General features: G+C 42.7%; 1 protein-coding gene across 1 annotated transcript in view; it reads right to left on the bottom strand.

Moving 5' to 3' along the window:
- LOC133966586 (neurexin-1a-like) overlaps window positions 1-15,912 on the bottom strand; it is a 294,707-nt gene that overhangs the window by 23,195 nt on the left and 255,600 nt on the right. Inside the window, 1 exon segment of the mRNA XM_062401563.1 lies at window positions 14,377-14,696. Within this exon segment, the coding sequence (XP_062257547.1) occupies window positions 14,377-14,696 (320 nt within the window).

Raw genomic sequence — 15,912 nt, 5'->3', positions numbered from 1 at the left:
CCACACACACAACCACACACACACACCTGCTACCACCCACCACAGCGCAGAGTGGGTCAATATACAAGCGTAGTTTCACACACAAACACAAACACATGCCCAGGCAAACTGGTAATGGCATTTCCATTACAGCCAGGACCATGAAATCAATTCAAAATTTGGACTAAAATGCGTTCAATGGGAACAGAGATTATAGGAAAATACATTTATTTTGATTATGTCTGATAAACATCAACAGTCTGGTAAATTAAATTTTCACAGAATTAGAGGTGTTGATAATATGCGTTTGCGTGTCTGCAAAAGGAGCATTGGATTTCAATATAAGTGAAGGGCGTCAAGCTTTTGGAGTGTGATGAAGAATTTCTTAAGTCAAGGAAACAAATACAGTAAAATACAGACGTTTCAGTGTGTAGAGTACCACGAGCGCTGGGAATGACAGAGCGGTGACGGGTCAACAAGGCTGGCCCCAGAAAAGTTTCAGCTGTGTAAAATGAAAGGCCACAGTAAAGAGAGCGACACAAAGGGACAGGAAGGCCGGTCTGATGCAGGGGCATTGAGGTGTGCCGTACCAGAATATGGTAATTACAGAGCAGCTTAGAAATGTACACATGCCTGTGCCCTTAAAAAAGCACGCTCCCTCCTGGGGACCGGAGAACACTGAGCTGGGTGTGGACTCCTTTGAACGTGCTCGCTTCAAGGCACCGCTGCTCCACTTTGTAGATGCTCCTCGGGTCCCCCCCCCACCCCCCAGGACCCCGATCAACGCATTTCCCCGGGAACAGTCGCCTGCGTGGCCTTAATGAAAATTCGACACTGAGTGCATGGTACGCACGACACCCAAGCCCCGGCACCAAGGTAACCGGCGGAAAGTTGTCTGGCTGCGTGGGCGGAAACACAAAGTTCCATTTCCCATTCAGCGTCTGGCATCGCACTGTCACCATGTCAATCAGTGACTCAGAGTGAACCATGTGTGACTGATGCCCAATTTGTCCCCTCGCACGGCTCCAGTCTCCGGCGCCGTGTGATAATCTGTTGATATTTTGATTTCTAATTAAGCTCGGTGCTTATTATTTATCACCGCGCACATATAAATAATGCGAGCGCAATATGGACAAGTGCTTCAGTCACCTCGCGGAGCAGGGGGGGGGGGCACATTGAGCGGCTGCACATTGAGCGGCAGCATACAGCTTCTAGGCTGGGTGCCTTCTGTTATAGCTACATGCTCTGAATGATAAAATCTTAATATGAAATTCACAAGACACTATCTGCCTCCATCTACCACCTACGCCCCCCCACCCTCTTGTTCTCTCATTTCTCCTCTCCTCTCTCGCCTGTGCATAAACAACGCTCCCCAGCAGCATACTGTATTACATGGCCGACTTCGTCCCTCCCCGTTATCCTCGCTCTCACACTCCTCAGATAAATGAAATCTGTCGCCGTTGAAGCGTTTCCCCCCTCTGGATGCCCTGATATTTTCACTATCTGAAATCGAATCGGCGGCTCTGTGCACATCTGTGGCTCTCCGTGGTGGTAATCTGGCCTGAGAGCACAGAACTGCCCAGGAGGAATAACGCTAGAGGTAACCTGGGGAGTGACGGAGGAATAACAACTACCAGAGGACGGCGGGTGATCACGGCGCTTTCGATCAAAATGCGGACATGCAACTTGTCGTTTGTTTGGTGGGGGGAGGAGTGGGGGGTTCATTTTGGCACGATCCAAAGCAAGTGTGCGATTCTTCACTTTCATGTTGCTTTCCCTCGAAGTCTAAAAATAGATGACAAATCTAAGCATGTTGCTGCGTGTGTGTGTGTGTGTGTCTGTGTGTGTTTTGAGGAAAGGGAACGCAGGAGAGGAGGAGATTTGCCGCCCGCCCACAAATCACTGTCTTCCTGACTTTACCTGTGTCTTGACATGCGGTCCCAGTCCCTCATCAGGTGACAGGAACAAATTTGTCACCCTAATATAGATGCCACAACTCGTGAGATGAATGTACTCGGCTCTAATTCCCCGGTGTAACGTTTCCAAAAAACATGACATGAGGAGGGAGGAAGAGCGGCTTTGCCCTACAAACAAGCAGACCAGGTCGTCTGCAGCCCCCGCACAGCGTCACCACAATCAGATTCCTGTCCTGCAGGTCTGGACGTGTCACTCACAGAGGGCCGAGCGTGACCGCCATGATGCCCTCGTGAGAGGAAACAAAAGAGACACGGTAACACATTTCAGGAAAAATCACCAGTCTGTGTGGCAGCTCAGGGACAGCACGGCTTCATCGGCGCTTAATTAATTATTCGAACTGCTTAAACTTCCTCTTTTCAATTTGGACTTGTCATTCAGCGCTGAGATTTTCAGGGGAAGAATTGAATGCAGGTTACAGGCAAGAGTTGGAGAAGAATGTTATCACTCTCCTGCCGCTTGACGCTCGAGTTGTATTCCTCTCCTGAGGCCATTTCTCAGTGGCTCTCTGTCACTTGTTGGACAAAATACTTTTACCGGCATGACTTGATTTCACATCTCCTGGAAAATGTTTTACCTGAATTAAACCTAACATCCCTAAACTTACCCTGATTACCTCCTCGAAGGAGGCTATGTTTTCATCTGCATTTGTTTGCTTGTTTGTTAGTGAGCATGATTACACATAACTACTTGAAAACCACGAAACTTGGGTAAAGGATGTGGTCAGGGAAGAACCCATTTTTTTTTTTTTACATTGCACAGTGCGTTTTTCAACATTTTCCTAGAACTGGAAAGTCAATCAGGGAAACCAGGTATCAATTTAGTACATCTGGATTATTGATGAGTAATCAACACAAATGTTGAAAAACACACTTTTCACAATGTTTCAATAAAGAAGTGACATTCGTGGATCCGATCCAAATTGAATTGGTTCTTTGCTGAAACATCCTTTCATCAAGTTTGATAGAAATCAGGAGTTCTCGTGTTATTCTACTAACTGACAGATGAACACATCTATCAGTTTGTGAAATGCGATGCAGCTTAATTGAGTTTAAGCGGCCTGAGGTATGCGCTCTTCTGACATTCTGGTGCTTGACATCAAATCAAGATGGCGGTTATGGTACACTGTTAATCTCAGCCTCTCTGTTGCTGCAGACTCAATTACCAGAGTCTGTCTGGAGATATAGATGTTCTCTCCACGAGTCAATAACCTGTGGCTGTAAAGGTTTACTGATACAGGTAATTTCACGACTGAGAGGATCAATTATTGAGTTTATCTGAGGATAAAACGACCTCATGATTTCTGCTTTGGTGACAACAACATTAGAAAAATGTGACTCGCGGTGCTTGTAACACAAGGGGCTTTTAGACGCATGAGCCAATGTGCCTGACACTTTCTGCCAGATTCTGTTTGAATTTATTTTTTGAAAAACGTAGGGAGAGCTGAGCCCGGCTCAATGATCTGTGGGTACAGAGACACTCTCCTGGATATAATGTATAAAGGAGGCGATCGTGAAATCTCGCAGGTGGGAGCAGTGCACAAGTAGGACAAACTGTATCCTGAATGATCGGGACAATTTTTTTCTGTTTCTAAAATTCCTAACAGCAAATGTCCTGGGAGACAACAATATGGTCTATAAAACATGCTGTAAAGCTGTCAGAGTCTCCTCCACGCACAAGGCAACACTTTACTAAACAACAGAGATAAACAGTCACACTGCGTAGGTTTCACTCTTGTCGTCCAAACAGACTTAGCGGGACAATCTGTGGTCCTCTGTGACGCTGCCAGCACTGGGAAACCTGCAAAAAACAGACTCTCCTTTGTTGACTGGCTTAATAATAGAAGCAAGTATGATCATCTTAGCGGCGGTAAATTTCTAAACCTTTATAACCAGCGAGCAGACAATAGGCAATGAAAGGAAGACAAGACGTCCCGGTGCCTCAGCTGGCGAATCATCTACCTGCTGCACACGAGCCTGTCGCGGCGGTCAACCACCAGAATGGAAAACAATCCAAAACATTCATCACATCATGTGAACCCGCGTTGACGCGAACTGCCATGTGCGTGTTCACCCCTGCCAAGGTGGACTGGATCAGCGAGACACAGGGACACCATGAGTAGAGCTCCGTGTTGAAGGGCAGTTTCCGTAATGGCCCCTGGTGAGGCTGAGATGATGGATATGGTCTGTCGCCGGGAGTGAACGCAGCAGGCCCGGGGCCACCGCAGGTCTACGGCGCTAACCCCACCGCCATCTGTCAGCACTGGGTGGGCACAAACCCATGACCGGGGCCGGGAGAGCACGCACACACACACACACACACACACACACTAGGACCATCAACGGGCACACACACACCTCCCTTCAGTGGCGAGGTCGGCGATACACAACTGCTGCTCAGGACAGAGGTCCCTCTGCACGTGCACGACACAACACACAACCTGTTTCTGCTCTCGTCAGACGAGTGTTCCAATAAGTCATGTGGCTATTGAGTTATCCACCCTGGCCTTTCTGTGTCTGGTGACACTGGCCGTTTTCATAAGGGGAATAAAAGACAATAAATATAATGAGACAAGAAAAATCAATAGTGCAACTGTGACTGAGGTGAGTCCATCGTCTTTGCCCTTTTATTTGTCTCCTCCTGAAGCTTACAGAGGAGACCCAGTGGCATGATGGCCAATCCCATACATCTGCATTGCAGGGGAAATCTTATCCCATGGATGTTTTCTTTCTGTGAATAATTGAAGGCACCACAACCTCACAGGACACTGACACTTAACACTGCAGAGGCAATGAAACGGCTTTAGCATTCTGAACGAAATGAGACTCGCCAAACACGACTGAACTGTTGTCGTCCCTGTTAATGGACACATGTGTTTTCTTTGTAACCTCTCAGTGTCTTTATGCAGGTGGCTGTTTTGTTTAATCGATGAGCACCGAGAAGTAGGAATCATGGATGGAAAGGGAGGTTTGGTTTTCTTCTTATAACAAGATCTGCCTCTAGATGAGTCGAGGGGAAACAGTTCCACTTGGTTAGCGATGTGATGAGCAATGTTCCCATTAATAGAAATAAGAAAAGGAGACTGGAGGGGAGAAAAAGTACAATCACCTCCGCAAATCAGTAATTTCCCATTTAGCTCCACACAGGGCAGGAATATTAATGTCGCTAAATTGGCTCTGATTATATCCTGAGAAGAGTCGACAAATTCCAACTGTATTATGATTTATTTGTGTTGTGTGTGTTTGTATGCTTCTTTTTGAGGATGAGTATGAAGTTGGATTTTTGAATAACTGTGTCTGTGTAGAGATAATTGTAAAAGAACTTCCTTAAACTAGATGAACTTCAAAGAGAAATCCTCCCGCAATACTTTAAACGCAGCAATACAAAAGCTAATATTAACTTTCCATAGAGTGCAATCTAAAAACGGATATGTTCTGTATCAATCATGAAGAGGGAAACATAAATAAGGAGAGAGGAAATGTGTGAGATTTGATCTTAAATGTCACAAAAAGAGGAGGAGAGGACTGATATTATTGCGTCCTTATTATTTTGAACCTTTTTAAAAATCACTTTTTCCCATTTTCATGTCACTTTCATCCTAATGGGATGTGGATTTACCCATACATCTGCTGGGAATGAGCCGGGCAGACTGCTCTTCATTTAGCTGTCATGTGCTACCACTTGTTGTCAATTTGCATATTATTTAGCTGCAGCATCCTGGTCTTTTTCCCTACGTCCCCATGAATCTCCGATAAAAACAGAAAGTAATGAAAGACACCTAAAAAAAACACAGCAACTGGCAGATCAACAAGCTATCATTTACTCAGCGGTGTGCCTATGAAGGCTGACACGGCACACGCAGACACACACACACATGCACCTACACACACACACACACATGCACACACACACGAGTTTGACTCCTAATGCCATGAAATAAGCAACCAGAGTAAAAATATTCTTTGATTTCTGCAGTGAAATGAGCAGAAACATTGACTGCCTCACAATCAGGATACACTCCACTCTTTCAAATACTCTTATTTTCTAGGTTTGTTGAAGAGCAAAGTGCCTTTGGACTAATTGCCTGTCAATCAAACACACACACAAAACTGGACCGTTGAGAGCTGTCTGTTGCTTAGTAACTTGGTAAAAATTGAAATTGAAATGCAGGGAGACTGATGACCATCTTAGAGAAGGAAACAGAAACAACAAAATGGCTGATCCTGAAGTACAGCGGAGGCAACTGACAGAGTGGTGTCAATTCTGGTTGGAGGAATACAGGAAGATGAAACCAGAGCCGAGGACTCTACTGCGTCTTACCAGTTTAGGTTATTCAGTTCCTGAGGTGGAATACAGCTACAAAAGAACTGCAGTGGCCTGATTGAAAAACATAACTTAACTGACTGTAATGCTGCAGCAGAAACACTTTTATACAGTCAGATTTCCTTTTAGCTGTATAAAGGGGCAGACCTAGGGGCGGGTCCAGGTGGGCACTGGCCCCTGCTTGCGTCTGATTCGAAGTGTCACTTACTCACAATACATGCTGGCATTTGACAAGACATACATACATACTGGAATATGTACACTCACAAGGACAATATATATCTAAGCTTTTTTCAAGTACACAATTCGCTTGAACACGAAAGATGTCCAAAATATAGTCATTGATTGAAAGCTATAGAGCTACCAGCCAACAAGGGATGACCCAAATGTGCACCTCACTGAATCCGAAATCGAGCATGGATGTTGGACTTGTAATTGCCCCCCCCTGTGTAAAATGCTCCTTTATGGCACTTGACTGAGAAAATCCTATATCCTTAACTGGCTGTAAGTCTACACGGGTTTAAATCCACTACCAAAATTTAAGAAAAAATCATGTAGCTGCAGGATGGATGATGGTCATTTCATATTTGGCCATGAGAGAGAGAGAGAGTTCCACTCAGTCCAATCAAAGTCAGCCAAATTATAAAAGCAGATATTACCTCTCTCTACCTCAATAAAGACTAAGTCATCTCTGAGCTCACGTCCAAGCAGCGCAGGATATAACAGAATTAAAGAGCCTGCAGTGGGCATGTGTGCAGTTGCCTTGAGGAGTGCTTAATACCCAAGATAAATCTAAGGTCTGAACATTGATGCATGCAGGATTAGTATTAAATCTAGGCTGTGCAGAATTATTGCAGCCACAGCTTGTAAAACAATAATCCTCACCGATATCGTGACAATCACAAAAATCCCTAAAGGTAGTACCTGATACAATAAAGAGACATAATGTACAGTGTGTCTAATGTAATGTAAAGGAGAGAAGCTGCAGACTGGGCGGTTATTGGGTACTAAGTTCCAGAGGATTTCTCACCGCAAGATCATTGTGACACTAAGTTTATTATAGTGTGTTTGTGAGAGCCAGTGAGAGAGGAGAGGAGGTGCCCAAGCATCGCACTGACGGCGCAGCAGTGCAGCGTGTCAAATATTCGATTATCCCTGTGAATTATAAAGAGGGCCGGGTTTCTGCCCCTCATCTTGGGGACCAAGTCAAACAGAGCCACTACAAACCAGTTCAGCCGGAACTGAACCATGTGCTGTGAGCGCAAATGAAATGGCCCCGCACAATGTGTTTTGAATGTCCCTCTCTTCCCTTGAGCAGCCATTACACCCACCTCACCTAGGGTTAATTCAGAAACGGAGGGGCCAATTGGCTATTTGGCGGCGATGATGTGACATAGTGGCCGTTTATTCTCCAGGGGAGTGGGCAGTAATCTGCATTTCTCGAATTTCCAAGAACAACAAGCCATAAAAAAAAGGGATTGTAAGTCCCATAAAGGTTATGAAAGAAGCCCGGCAAGCATGAAACGACAGATATTACCAATGTGTTTAAGAAATGGCACTTTGGACTGAATATTGTACTAAACAATGCTTCAAATGTTGTGTTTGAGAGATTATTGTCTGTTTTTAGAGTCACGGTTGCTCGAGCAGAGACAATTTCCATCTTGTATAAAATATCTTGACTACTGGATGAACTATTTAACCGACTATTGAATGCAGATATTAAATGTTCCTTGATGACAAAATCTGATCCATTGATTGAGCCCTTCACTTCTCAATTATTGCCATTGTCAAATCGGTTTACGTCCAAAAACATATTGACGTTTTATTCTGTTGAGTTAATAAACATAAACATAAATCATACATATGCTAAAACTGTATATGCTCGTATTGTAATATTGTTATGAAATAAATAATCAATATCATGATGTTGACATTATGATTTTATAATATGAATTAACCTATACATGCACATGCACATATTCTTCAACGCCTAACACATCTGAGTGGTTGATATATATATAAAATTTGTGTTCTACTGACAAATAAATTCCCAAACCAAGGTCACCGTTGTGTAACACTACTGTTCTAACCACATAACACCATTGCTTTACTGTGTTTGCCTTCTGGAGTATTCTGTCCCTGTGTCTCTCTGTGACGCGTAGCCAACAAACACCTACTTTAGTGGATGCACCTGCAGACAGCACTGGTTGTGGATGGCAGCCTCACACTAGGACCACTCGTAAGATTTATATACTGTATGTGTGCTGGCCAGGGTTGATAATACACAGCGGCGCAGATGAGGATCCATCACTGTCAAGGGCTCTCAATGGCTCTTCTAGATAGCAGGCTTTCAAGCTTTTTTCTTTTTTCTTATTTTGCTGGGGGGATTACAGCTACATCGGGCGCCATCTCTTATCCCTGAGTGGGTTTGATTAAACATCACCTGGTATTAAAAGCTACGACTCTGCGGTTTGACACGTCCCTCCGTTTTGTTTTCTAGCCCTCGGAAAAGCATGTGTTGGGTATTTACTGTGAAGCATTACGATCTTTTCCCACAATTACACCTTTTTTGGGGTTAGGGTTTAATGTACGTTACCGAAAAAGTACAACGTCATCAGAGTTTCTACAACTTTTTCTTTCAAATTAAACTGATAGATATATATATATTGTGTTGGAGACCACAGGGACAGCTTCATAAGAGGTGGGTCACTGAACTGCTGAGAGGGCAATGACCATTGGCAATGACCTGTGTGGGTTGGCAGTTTGGGCTCCAAATTGACGAATCGGCAGATACTGAGCTGCTATATCTCAAAATATATTCTCTCCAATTAGCACCAAGTTTTCTTCTTTGGGTGAAAAAACGGGAAAACACGTATTTCCCTTAACAACAGATAAATGAAGATGTGGAAGAGATAGTCCAATTCGTACGGGTAGACAAGAGGAGCGCGTAGCACTTCCTGGGTGCGTATGGACAGGGGCTGGTGCGTTGTTTGTGAAGGAGCATTATGGTTTAATTGGATGTGACCAGGCACTGCTACAGGGAACAGACACTTCATTAAGACATGACAGTCAGGCCCGTACAGTAAGCTACCACCCCCACACAGGGCAATGAGCAAACAGTCACTACAGGGAATATTTAACACCTAAGAACCAAGTGCAGAATGTTTTAGTCAGTGAACCTGAAGATCAAAATCAAGGCCAGATGGAGGTCTCACTGTGACTGTCTCTGTATAAGAAAAAAATCTGAAATTCTCAATTTAATTATCCCTTAAGCAAATGCATTTTTACCTGGGTGCAATTCTTCATCAGCGCGATGATAACCTTCACTAATAAAGCATGAGTGGACACCCAGTGGTTTGAGAAGAATGACATTAATGTTACCCATAAGCCAAGGCCCTCAGTATTCAATAACAGTATAACCCCAGTCGAGCATTCAGAGAACTTTTTGATGGGACACCTGAGACGGTCCACTCCCGTCAGACCCTTCACAATCATTACACTAATGATCGTTAGCCCCTCTACCCCCCAGGAGATAAGTGGACCATCGCAAAAGGACAAACGCTGTACAGAGCCGGATTCACCTGGAGGACTTTTATTGGTTTGGCCTTTTGACCGTTTTCTTTTTCTTGCACAGCAATAATGAATAGTGTTTAGTCAGGTCACCATCTGGGATCGAACCACTGACCCTCTGGTTAGTGTACGATTCGCTCTATCTCCTGAGCCACAGCCGCATGACACATTTATATTATTTGCATCCTTGTATCCAATGTTCAGCTGTTTGTGACTAACTATATATCTGACAAAAGAATAAAAAAAGACTGTTGATTCAAATTGAATACAATTAATTAGGTTGTGCATCGTCAAAGGTAGAAGAAAAATATCATAAAAACAGGTTCTGCTGCTCCTGACCTACAAACACAGACGAGGGAGGGAGGTCTTAGTATTGTGCCTACTTTGTTAAGCCCACTTTGTTAATTCCCACTTTTGACTTCTCTAATCTAATTTGAAGGATCAAATCTTGTTTTTTATTCAGTTACACAGCCCACATTTCTTATTTCATTTGAAATCACATACATTACGGAGGCTGAAGATGCTTTAACTGCCGTTTCAAGGTTACTGTAAGGAGTAATACTGAAAGCAACCGGAGCTTAAATCAAATGACTTCAACTGGACTTATATTTTTATCTGTGCTGTTCTCTAGTCGTCACCTCAAATGTCAGACAGGGCTGAGACGTCAGATATATTTTTTTTAATTATTATTTCAAAATTCTGAGATACATTTTTCACAGCACCAATTTCCCAGAGCCTCAGGAGCCTTATACGTCACCGCCAGTTTTTGCCATTCTATAACCGACGAGGCCAACCACACCGAAATGTCCTATTAATGTAAGGCTCTTCACTGAATTGAGCTCGCCATTTGAGGGGAGATGGAACAGCTGGACAATGATGAAAACACTGACTACTCAAGAGCGAGGACAGTGCAATGCACCATCTCCTTTTACATAGAGCAGACATGTCGTTCTAAGTGCAGCGTCCTGAGGAAGCGATGACCCTCTGTGGGTCACGTTGAATCAACCCGGACACGCTGACAGCCAACGTGCACGTTTTATGCAAGCCTCATTCATCTCTCCGCCTACATTGCTCCGCAGCGCTTTAAATCCAGAGACCTTTTTTCTTCTCTATGAATGCATTAGATAACACAGCTTGCCTTGACTCTTCTCCTCCGCCTCAGTCTTTATGTTCCACTTTAAAAAGGTAAGCAGTAACGCCTGTCTTGAAATGCATTTTAGCAGACAAGTATCAGCACCTGAAGCCTTGTTGTAAAGAAGACCTTGGGTTCCTCCCAAAAACTCTTGAGACCGATCTGTACACGGCTCAGAACAGCATCATTTCTGCAAGGTGAACACTTATTGACGAAACAGCTGAAGCAGAGTCTGATGAGCACAGAGGATAGATGTCAGAAATACAAGATTCAGACAACGGCCAAAGCACAAAATAAGTACTGATGTAGAAATCCTGTGCATGTAGCATATCCCTGTAACAGGCCGCATTTTTGAATTGTCACAGTCATTTATATCACTTTATTTCTCTCCAGATGAAATGGCCAGAGAGAGACGGGCATCCATCTTGTCGAGCCTGTTTCTTTCTGCCAATCTCCCTCGGCTCCCTGGTGGCAATTTATAACACTGCATGGAGCTGGGATATAATTATAGTCTATTGTCTGATATTTCGCCTGCATTACACGCTCCGTGCAACGGTTCAGGAGCCACGCTGAGCCCCAGAGAAAACCATTCCACTGGATCAATATTTATGATTGTATTATTTGTCAGCATCTGCCGACCCTTTCGCAAACTGTTGATGGTCTCAGGTCAGTAACAGAGGGAGAGACGGTACAATGGGGTCTTTACTGCTGTTGAGATGAATTCTGTGGGAGTTTTTCATTTCATTATATGAGGTGTGGGCTCAACAGTATGCTTAAACGAAGGGAAAAAAACACTGAGGCACTGTTATTCTTTGACTATAATCAATCCTTTTAAAAAGACCCATTTACAAAATACATACAGTATAAAAGTTTAACGTGCAGGTTCATGATTTTTAATCTGGGGCATGTTTAATATATCCAAATTTTTTTTTTTTGGTCTCGTACTGTGTGTTTCTCTCGCTTTTCTTTCCACCTTCTGCCTGAAACGCTTTGTCTCAGCTTGTTGCCTAGCCGCCTCCAAAGCCCTGTCTGCTCTTATTGGTCAGCTGTGTGACTGATCAACTGCTTACAGTGTTTGTCGTAAATGTCACGCCCCTCCTTGAGCCTTTCTGATCAGATGTAAACACTGCTGTCGCCACAGCAACGATTAGAGCCAAACTAGCTGGCAGGTGAGCATTTTACCTTTAGCTAACTTCAGGGGAGAAGGAATCTCTCTGCACAGTACTTAAGCCTTTTAAACTTTGTACATACAATAATCTTTATTACATATTTGTAGACAAAACTGATAAATGTAATGTTGGCACTTGAAAATCTAAATCCATAGATATATAAACGTTCAGAGTTCCTGGATTTGTAATGCTTTCATTTGATGAAGGTAGCAATATTCCTAACATGATAATAAACATGTAATATTTAATATTCCAATGGGTTTGTAATGGGTGTTACTTATGGACAAAGACCTAATTCAACACAGCTGTAAACTATGAAGAAACTGAAGTGTTTTTAAATCTTTAGAGTGAAGGGAGATGTGAGTGGTGTCCCTTACAGAGAGACTATATAGACAGAAACATTTCTAATATGTCGAAACAAATAAGCGTCTTAAAATCAAATAATCTTGATTGTGTGTACAGTTTTCAATATGAAGTTTACACCCCCCCCCCCCCCCTCGGGAGGATACTATAATCGTCCTTTACCCAATCCGATTAATCCAAAATGAGTTAAATCCAAAATGATTTTAAACTACATTTGTAAAAGCTGATTAAGCTCTGATTAAAGGCTCTTTTTAGTTAACGCCTATGCTTGATTTAAGCTACTGCTTCCCCTGCAACCGACACACATTTTAACTCTGAATGTGGTTTCCCTGCATGTTTGTGAGTTTTTGAGTTAGATCATCCTCACATCCTATTAAGAATAATTTGAGATCTTCATATCTTGTAAAGTAATAATCAGTTTATTAACTGAGAATGCTACAACAGATGATCTATGGCTGCATATTAATTAAAGGTCCAGTGTGTAAGATTTAGGTGAAAAGGATTTATTGGCAGAAATTGAATATTAAATTATCCTCGTGACGTTTTCACTGGTGTGTTTCATCTAAACTGTACCAATTATTTACCCTTATTTACATTGGGAGCGGGTCCTCTCCACGGAGGCTGCCATGTTTTCAGCATTCGTCCAGACTGGACAAACTAAAACCTGTTGAGATTTTATGACAACTGAAGGATACCAAAGGTTCTCTTTCGGGTTTGGAAGGAGAGGTTGAGGTGAGAGGTGATCAGCTGCAACGTGCAACTTCACCACTAGATGTCACTAAATTCTACACACTGAACCTTTAAAGCACATGTCTTTGTTATCACTGAAGTTCTTTATTTGATTGTTTGCACAGGAGGTACATTTCCTTTGGGCCAGGACACACACTATTTTTGTTTTGCACTAACAGCACGTGAGGGTCTTTCCTACACCCTGTCTACCATCTTTGTTGTGATAAAAAAACATTTCAAAAGACATTTCTTGGTGACCTAAATGAGTCAAAACAATGTGTGGAGGTATTCCTACTTCATAATAAAGTTCTGTGATCGTGGCTAATTCCCAAAGCGACGATGCAGGTAAATAAAGTCACTGGTTTGTTTTGAAATTGCACAAAATGTAGTTATTTATTCAAACTAAGACACATTTCTAAATGGCATTAGATTATCTTACAGGAGCAATTTCAGATTTAAAATCCATGGATGCCGATGCTGCTGTGTTTTACGTGAGGTGCAACAGGAAGTGTCTCCTGTTTGGGGCAGAGACTGTGCAAGAGGGCTCCATTTCATTTGAGAGGACACCCAATTTGTATTGCATTGTTCAGACCCACATTGTGATGGTGGAGAAATAATATGCTCCCGCAGATGCCACGCACCGCTCGTGCGGACAGATTAAGATGAGGGAGGAACTGGATGATGGTTATCACTCCAACACACCCACAAGCACACACACCCACACACACACACACTTACACACACACACACACACACAAACACACACACACACACACACACACACACACACACACACACACACACACACACACACACACACACACACACACACACACACACATTGGTGCCACACGTGACTGCATGGGGGGGAAATGCTCAGCAGTGCACAGTGATGCTGCTCCAATGGGTGGAACAATGGATTTATTCTTCTTCAGATTTCTTGTCAGAGGACTCAAGCAGAAAAAAATATTCCTCTTATTCCACTTATAAAAGCGTGATGATCAAATGGCTTATGTTAATCCAGGACGTGCTTGGCTCCACGCTGGGCTTTGTAAGGGTTTCAAAACGGATCAAGCGGAGACATTAATGACACGTTTGAAGGTCTCATAGAATGGAAGCGTTTAAAGAGGATCTCACCTGCTGAGGCTCTCGTGGAGTCGTCTGCTTGACTCGCCTGCTGGACGCCGTGGTGGTGGTGATCTCCATGATGGACGTGGATGTCTCCGAGCGGTTGGCCGTGGTGCTCGACTGCGGCGTGATGGAGGAGGGCGAGTCCCCCACAAGCCGCACGCTGCCCTGGACCTTAATGTTAGGATCCCCCTCGGCGGCCATGTTGAACACCTTCAAGCCATTATAGTAGAGGCCCGAGAGCTGGCCCTGAAACGATCGACTCCGGTCTCGCTCCCAGCCCCCAATCTGTATAGTGGTTTGGCTGTTGAAGATTGTGAGCTGCCGCCCTGTGAGAAAACAACGTTACATATATACAAGAATGTTGAACTGTGGACTCAGCCACTTTTACTGAACAGGAAAAAAAAGAAAAAAATAACAGAAAGGCAGATTATTTGCCCAGTGGCTAATGAGACCAATAAATTACGGGTTGTAGTAGCAAACCCTGGTAATTTATTGCAGTTATAATGATGAGATGAGAGGAAAATAACAAACGTAGAATAAAAGTGCAGGGTTAAGAAAATCAATGCAGCTTTGCTAAAATGGCACTCTGATCGAAAAGAATAATAATAAAAAAAGATTCATCGGAAGTAGTAATGTCTTGGAAAAGTAAGAGATCTTACTACACTGGAAGAGAGAGCATCATCTTGAAAGTAAAACAAAAGGACAAATTGTTTGCAGTAATAATACATCTCTCTAAATAATAATTTCATTATTGCTTCACTTATGTAATCTTGCATTTTTACTTCAAATGTCATAACTTACAGCAAGCATGACAACTATAATGTCTAGAGGCGTGTGTGAGAACTAAACTTCTCTCATGTACAGTCTCACAGGAACCAGGAGACACTTGTCATAGATTTTAAATTGTTGCTCCTTTTCGCAAAAGTAACCAAGACGAAACTGAATTGTGAATGAACACGGTTTGGCACATGAAAAAAGCATAAACAAACAAACGCAACAGACCACTTTCAACTTAAAATCCGAAACAAACCAACAAAGAAAACAGAGAAATGATAGGGCTCATTTCACATTTTAGGTGATATATATGAATTAGTTATCGAACTATAAAAAAAACAAAGCATGCACTCAGTTTGTTTTATATTACAGTTCCTTGATCTATTGCCCTATACATATTTACATTGTCTGTTAAAGGGACTCAAAATTCTGATGCCAATTCATATTGTACACTATTTATCATTGCTCGCAGTTTAATCAGAATACATCGAATAGGACTAAGAACTTTACTGTACAGTACATGTACTGTTTCAAAAGTGTTTCAAACAACACTCATGACTTATGAATGACTAAACTTTATCTTTTAAATTCATCTTTTAGAAGTTTACAGCAAAATGCGCCAGTAATTTATAGACATTTTAATCATGATTTTACTTCAAGACATGGATTTAAATTCATATATTTACAGTCCCTTTAACCTTAAGTTGACAATAAACACGTATTAAAACAGCTGACAACTAGAAAATAAATACATTATTATGAAAACAA

This window comes from Platichthys flesus, chromosome 12 (genome assembly GCF_949316205.1).
Source record: "Platichthys flesus chromosome 12, fPlaFle2.1, whole genome shotgun sequence".
In the NCBI taxonomy this organism is placed as follows: Eukaryota; Metazoa; Chordata; class Actinopteri; order Pleuronectiformes; family Pleuronectidae; genus Platichthys; species Platichthys flesus.
Note: the sequence above shows the minus strand (reverse complement) of the source record. Positions and strands in the feature narration are given on the sequence as shown.